Source organism: Gigantopelta aegis, chromosome 11, assembly GCF_016097555.1.
Source record: "Gigantopelta aegis isolate Gae_Host chromosome 11, Gae_host_genome, whole genome shotgun sequence".
Taxonomy (NCBI): Eukaryota; Metazoa; Mollusca; class Gastropoda; order Neomphalida; family Peltospiridae; genus Gigantopelta; species Gigantopelta aegis.
This window is the reverse complement of record NC_054709.1, coordinates 13,925,613-13,933,112: the sequence shown is the minus strand read 5'-3', so window position 1 is coordinate 13,933,112 and position 7,500 is coordinate 13,925,613. Positions and strand designations below refer to the sequence as shown.

Sequence of the window (7,500 nt, the reverse complement as noted above, 5' to 3'; positions counted from 1 at the left end):
TCTGTATTAACCTACGCTGACAAATGTACTGCCGCAGTAGTTAATTAACAACAACAAATAATAACAACCCAGAACTGATCACTTAATTAGTTAATCTCTAGGTGTCTAGTTCACACACTATGCTAATCACTTCACCGTGATACAACACCCACATGTGTGATAATTGAGAAACGCTAACACACACACGTGTGATAATGGAGAAACGCTTCCAGGGGAACTTAATTAATAAAGGAATTACCACTCTATTCCTAACTGGTTAATTTTTAATTAACCCTTAACTACTCATTCAGTAACCTTGTAACACAGAATTAATACTGGTACCTATCACAATAAAGACAATAACCTACAGTTTACCTAGGTCCTCTAGGATGACTGGTTAAGCTTTTTATAATTATTTAGGACAGTGAGCCTACAGATTACTGCGTCAGATGACCGGCAGCACCGTCTAAATAATATTGGTATAATACAGTATCAAAATATTTAAAGTCACATCAATCACATCAAGGTTATACACAGAGCAGAATATATATATTTACCAAAGTCCCGTCTGAACTAATATAGATCGTTCAGTGGACGGACAGCGATCCCCTGGAGCCTTCCTATGTTTCTCCTCGATATCTCTAAACCCTAGCTATTTATTCAAAACTCTCAGAGACAGCGAATATCACCTGGGGGCACAACGCGGTACCTCACCTATCATCTGATATTTCCACCTCTCCCAGAGTCGGTATATTTTTCTCTGATCGTCAGACTGGCTGTCGCCATTCCGCGAGCAATCCCCTGGTCATAAACAGCACTAGCGGAGTTATTACGTAACTATTGGCCACATGGCCTCCACACCTGCGCTAGGTGTGTATTAGAAAAGCTCGACGACCGTCGCGCAAAGGTATCACGTAACAAGTTGCCCACCTGGGCTAAGTGCATTTGGAAGTGCACACGGCCTCTAAAACAATTAATATCGCCACAGGCGAAAAGAAATTAAGTGCATGTACCGTCACACACACACATATATATATATATATATATATATATATATATATATATATATATATATATATATATATAATTAATGCCCCTCCCCTCCCCTCTTCCTAGGCCACTGAGTCAGAGGGATGCCGTGGATGTCAAACATTTCTTTCTTTCTTTCTTTGCTTAAACAGACGCGTTTAAAAAAAAAAAAAAAAAAATAGGCTTCGTAAATGCGGCCTAATATAATTCGCAGGGCCGTAGCTAGCGGGGTGGGGTGGGGGGAAGAGGGCAGTTGCCCCACACCCACCAAAAAAAAAATCAGTTAAAAATAGTACACTTACTGGTTATTGATTTTGATGTTTTAAGTATGTAACCTGCATCATTGTATTTCTGAGCTTCATGCTCGTTCGTTCCAAGAATTCATCTGCACCCCCCCCCCCCCCCCCCCCCCCCCCAAAAAAAAAAAGTAAAAAAATAAAATCCTAGTTACGGCCCTGGTTCGGTATGATTTGTTTTTTGGCATGACGACACGGTTTGTGACTTAAAGACTGCGGCATTCACGGAAATTATAAATTAACCATGAAATGTGTTACAGGTAGCAAGTCTTTTAATCATAAAAAGTGTGGGAGCAAATTCCTGTGACATCATCAACTACAGTTAAATTGGTGACCTATCTTGAAATCTGAAACTTTGAATCTTTATTTCGGTAGCATATAGGGAATTATTGTACAATGGTTATTTACAGTGACAAGATGACAACAGGAGTTCTTCATAGAATATATACAGACATAATTCAAAATAGCAATATACACATTTTAAAAATGAAGACATATGGTGACAAGACATTCAAATATCCAGCAGAAAGTATCAAATGATATTGAAGATGTCTGTCTATTGTTTACTGAATTTACTTGTAATTTCAGAATTGAATTTGGACATTTTACGGAGAGTGCTTATGTTATTACAATTAGACCCTTCTTTGTATTTAAGAGTGCTAGTTTCTTGTGATTTTTTTTTTTTTTTTTTAAATAATAATATGGCTTTATAGGCCTTTTGCGTGTATTAATAAAATAATTACATTTAAATAAGTAATATCTCCAATATCATTTTCTTCGCACAATTTACATAATCTGTTTTCGACTGGGTTGCTATTCCAGCGTCCTGTTTCTATGGGTAAATAGAGATTACATGTTCTGAATTTCAAAAGGATGGTCCACAATTATTTTGTTTTTACAATCCGTAACAGTAATGGTGCGGTTGCCAGGGCCGTACCCTGATCAAAATCCTAGGGCAGGGGGGGCCACTATTTTTTTTTATAAACAAATGAAACACTATACACATTAAACCGTGAGATGTGTATGCTATTGAAAAAAGGTGAGATTCTCAGGGGAGGCAACTGCCCCCCCCCCCCCCAACCGGAGGGTACGGCCCTCGTTGCGAAACGTTATGTTGAATCTTGTCTAAATTACACAAAACATACACTATCAGACAAGCACTAACCTAAATCCTTCCTTTCGTTTTCTTTAATGTTGTTGGTCTCACTACACAGTTGACTTTTGGGTAAGATCATTCATCACAGTCCACTATAGTTTCACTTCTAGGAATTGGAGAAGAATTAAAACAATGTGTATGTATGTGTAAAGGTAAGCCTTTCTGACTGGATTTTGCCCATGTTATTTTGTAAGATTGTGCATTGACTTGTGTATTACAGCCAGATGCGGTTATATAGCAACAAACTGAGAATGAAACGTTCACAATTTTGGAGTGAAAATAAATGCTTATATAATGTATGTTCGCAATGGTGTATGTTGTTAGTTACAAAAAGATCCCGTTCTACTGGCAATCTTCATTTGAAGTTGAGCAATGTAACATGGATTTCAATGCAGATGACATCTGTGTGGTGAGACCGTAGCTGATAAAGAATCAGACATCACAATCATTCTCTATGTTTCAGCTGATAAAGAATCTGACGTCACAATCATTCTCTATGTCCTAGCTGATAAAGAATCTGACGTCACAATCATTCTCTAATGTTCCAGCTCATAAAGAATCTGACGTCACAAGAGTACGGAAATTACGTCAGATCCAAGATAAATGACGATAAAACGCAGAAGACCACGGACTATGGACCAGCGTTCAGTATGGTAGAGGATGCCGGGACGGGTCATATTTCTGTGTTGGCGCCGAACGGAGATGCGGTTGCCACGACAACCACAGTTAATATTCAGTGAGTGTAAATCATTGTACATTTCAAGATGGCCAACCACATTTCGTTTTTTAATTGTTCTCTTTTCGTTTGATTGCCCTTTTTGCTTAGTAATTGGTGTTCGTGGATTAAATGGCAGTACAAAATGTGCACAACATGCTTCCATATTGTTTTCTGTATAATTCACAAATTATATATGTTTTTTTGCCTAAAATATCCATCTGTTGGGTTTGGAACTTGGTTGAGAACAATTTTAATTTTACCTGTAATTCACAAAAAAAACCCCACCAAAACCCAACAGGCGCGAATCCAAGGGTTTGTGAAAGATGGGGGGGGGGTGGGGGTGGGGGGGGGGGGGGGGGAGGTTTGCCGGGCATATTAAGAGGTGTTAGAACAAGCTTTTATTTTATTTTCCTTTGATGTCTGTGAAAAAAATGAGGTGTGCACCTCTGCTCCCCCTCCCCTCCCCCCACCCGGGATCAGCTCCTGTCAAAATACAATCAGAATACAATTATACATAAATAATGTGTACATAGGAGAAATGATGTGGCATACCAAACAAGCATAAAATAACGATTACGGTACCGCCCACGTTATCATTTTAAAGTTTGTTTTGTTTAACGACATCACTAGAGCACAAATTATTCATTTATCATAAGCTACTGGGTGTCAAACATTTGGTAATTCTGACACGGAGTCATCAGAGTAAAACTGCTACATCTTTCCATTACCAGCACTGAATTTCATTTACGTACACTTCCCATCTAGGCAGGACAGCACGTATCACAGACTTTGATATGCCAGTCGTGGAGCACTGGTTTGGACGCGGAAAAAAAAACGGGGGAATGGGTTCACCGACGGGTTTCGATCCTTCGATCCAAGCACCCCAGGCTCCTGCCCGTTTACCACTTCAAGAACAACCAAAAAACATTGATGTCAGCGTATTTCATTGACGCCCCCTCCCCGTAGCCTAAAATCTTCACGTTTTCTCATTGGATACGCGTCCCTTTGGGGCCTTAGTTTAAGAACTACCTTAAATGTATATTCTCAAAGTTGCGTACCGGCCTCGGTGGTGTCGTGGTTAAGCCATCGGACTACAGGGTTCGCAGCCCGGCACCGGCTCCAACCCAGAGTGAGTTCTTAAGGGCTCAATAGGTAGGTGTAAGGCCACTACACCCTCTTCTCTCTCACTAACCACTAACAAACTAACAACTAACCCACTGTCCTGGACAGATAGCCCAGATAGTGTGTGCCCAGGACAGCGTGCTTGAACCTTAATTGGATATAAGCACGAAAATAAGTTGACATGAAATCAAAGTTGCATAACTGCAGCTTCCCACCTAAGGTCTCACTATACAGAGCACTTCCGGGTTAGAGTTCATTGTTCCTAATTGTGACACGAGTTATGGCTCACATATTCACTTCTAGGAAATGGTGAAGAATTAAAACAATATGTATGTTTAATGGTAAGCCTCCTGGTTGTATTTTGCCCATGCTATTTTGTAATATTGTGCATTGACCTTTTGGGACATGGGCATATAGCGTAAGACACAGCCGGAGTGAATTGGTTAATGAACCAACTGTTCGGACCGGTATTACATCCAGATGCAAACACCTGAGATGGAAATGTTCTCAATTTTGGAGTGAAAATAAATGCTTATATAATGTATGTTCGCAATGGTGTATGTTGTTAGTGCCAACGAGAACTCGTTTTATTGGCAATCTTCGTTTGAAGTTGGGCAATTTAACATGGGTTTCAATGGCAGATGACATCTGTGTAGCGAGACTTAAAGCATTTGACTTTTTCTTCCAAATGTAGGCATTAAACCTTGAACAATATACCCATACAAATTACAATTAAATAATGTAACTATGATATTGCACCTTTAAATACACATTGTCAATTCCTCTTTTAATGTGCTTTGTTATTTAAATGCGCAGCCTTAAAATTATAAGTACTATAGTTTGGTTGTTGTTTGTTTTGTTTTTTGTTTTTTGTTTTTCTCTCTCACCAATTATTTGTGATAAACCATTAGAAATTACCATTGGTTAAATTTAATTTACCAGTAGAAAATATTGCACATTTAACTATAATATAGCACCCTTTAAATGCACATTCTCAATTTTCGTTTAAATGGCTGACTTTACTCATGACGTGCGCCACCGGTGGGGCAGGATATGCTCCACTTTCGCGAACACCTGACAGCATCACTGTTATGACAGTGATTCATGGTGCATGCCATCACAGCTGTATATATTCCACTGAGCTCTATCCTATGCCTGACGACAGCGGGTTTCCTCTCTCAACATATGTGTGATCCGTAACCATATGTCTGACGCCATATAACTGTAAATAAAATGTGTTGAGTGCGTTGTTAAATAAAACATCTTCTTCCTTCCGTCCCATGCCAGTGTGTGTTTTCTAAGCTAGTCTTGGGAGTGGCAGTCTTCCTATAGGCAGTGCAGGAGAGTAGAAACATCCTGTTAGGGATTTCCTACGAGAGTGGCGGTCCGCCCAAGGACGAACAGCTGACAGTGGTTCATGGAAGCAATCACGATTTTGTCTAAAACATCCTTTCGATTCTACCTTGTGCAGAGATACGATTTGAATTACGGAATAAGGTTTTGTCGTTGAGATTTAGTGCTGTCGATGCCCTATTTTGTAGCTGTACTCCATCCCTAGAGAGGACGGGACGTAGCTCAGTAGTAAAACGCTCGCTTGATGCGCGGTCGGTCTAGGATCGATCCCCGTCGGTGGTCCCATTGGGCTATTTCTCGTTTCAGCCAGTGCTCCACAACTCTTGTGACGAAGGCCGTGGCATGTGCTATCATATCTGTGGGATGGTGCATATAAAAGATCCCTTGCTGCTAATCGAAAAGAGTAGCCCATGAAGTGGCGACAGCGGGTTTCCTCTCTCAGTATATGTGTGGTCCTTAAACATATGTCTGACGCCATATAACCGTAAATAAAATGTGTTGAATGCATCGTTAAATAAAACATTTCCTTCCTTCCTCTTAAATATGTTAGATATATGTTAATATAACCGTATTTTCTTGTTTAGAATATGCCAGCGTCTGATATTTTCATGTGTTCCTGGAAGCTGTCCTTAATATCTGTAAAGTCGCACACCCTAGTTTTATCCTGTACAAAATATATCATATAATATCTTACATTTTCAATGCAATCAAAGTATGTGTTATTTTTCAGATCAGATACTTTAAGAATTTGATAACTTTGCAAATTAGATGTAAATTAATCGAACTCATGGCACTAGGTTTATTGACATTTAAGCAAACGTACTTGGGTGACACTCCATAATTGACGTATGCATTCATAGTCATAAAATAAAAACATTTCAATGGCAGTTTTACACTGAAAGCTGACCAGCGTGCAGAAAACTAAAAACGTTAAGCCCTAGTTTATTTTGAGGTAAGGACATCCAAAATGACGTCATTCGAGTTTGACGTCGTTTTTATTAAAAAATATATTCTTACGTCATTTTATCTAGTAATAATACATATGTCGTGTACAGATATTGACCATACCGAAAAACAGATGCCATAAAATATCCGTCTCTCGCGTTCGGTATCTCAAAATCTGCAAGGAATAAAATAATGTCTCTGCTCGCAATCTTTATATAATTAATACAAATGATTCCATCTCTCTCTCTCTCTCTCTCTCTCTCTCTAAATCTCTCTCCTCTCTATACCTATATATATGACGCCATATATATATATATATATAAATGTATATATATAGAGAGAGAGAGAATAGAGAGAGAGAGAAATGGCAGTCAGCAGCTTCTATTTTCCCCTTCTGTTTACAGTTTTGGTTCCAAAGTTGTCGGTGCGCAGACCGGCATTGTGTACAACAACGAGATGGACGATTTCTCCACGCCCAATACAACCAACGGCTATGGTATACCCGCGTCCGAGTCCAACTTCATCAAACCCGGGAAGCGCCCCGTATCGTCCATGTGTCCGTCCATCATCGTCGAAGACGACGGCGACGTGTCTATGGTTGTCGGAGCATCCGGGGGAACTCGGATTATTACCAGCTCGGCACTGGTAAGTGACGTTCGCGATACCTCGGCTGGTTTCGGAAATATAGTCGGTATACTCCGGTTAGATAGATAGATATCTAGTTTAACGCCCATCCCGAGTCCGACCTCTGATAAGATCGGTGGCCTGACTCGGGATTGGGGGGGGGGGGGGGGGGGGGGGGGGGGGGGGGGGGGGGGGGGGTAGAGTTGAAAATGGGCAGAATTTTGAAATTAGCAATTAGTAAAAAAGTTAATAGAAAAAATAAAAAAGTCTGGAGCACG

The 7,500-nt window shown here is 40.0% G+C and overlaps 1 protein-coding gene across 1 annotated transcript in view; it reads left to right on the top strand.

Annotated features, from left to right (window-relative positions):
* The window catches only part of LOC121385204 (glutathione hydrolase 1 proenzyme-like), a 153,343-nt gene that overhangs the window by 138,440 nt on the left and 7,403 nt on the right, over positions 1 to 7,500 (top strand). Inside the window, exon 10 of the mRNA XM_041515774.1 lies at positions 7,003 to 7,243. Within this exon, the coding sequence (XP_041371708.1) occupies positions 7,003 to 7,243 (241 nt within the window). The remainder of the gene's footprint in view (positions 1 to 7,002; positions 7,244 to 7,500) is intronic.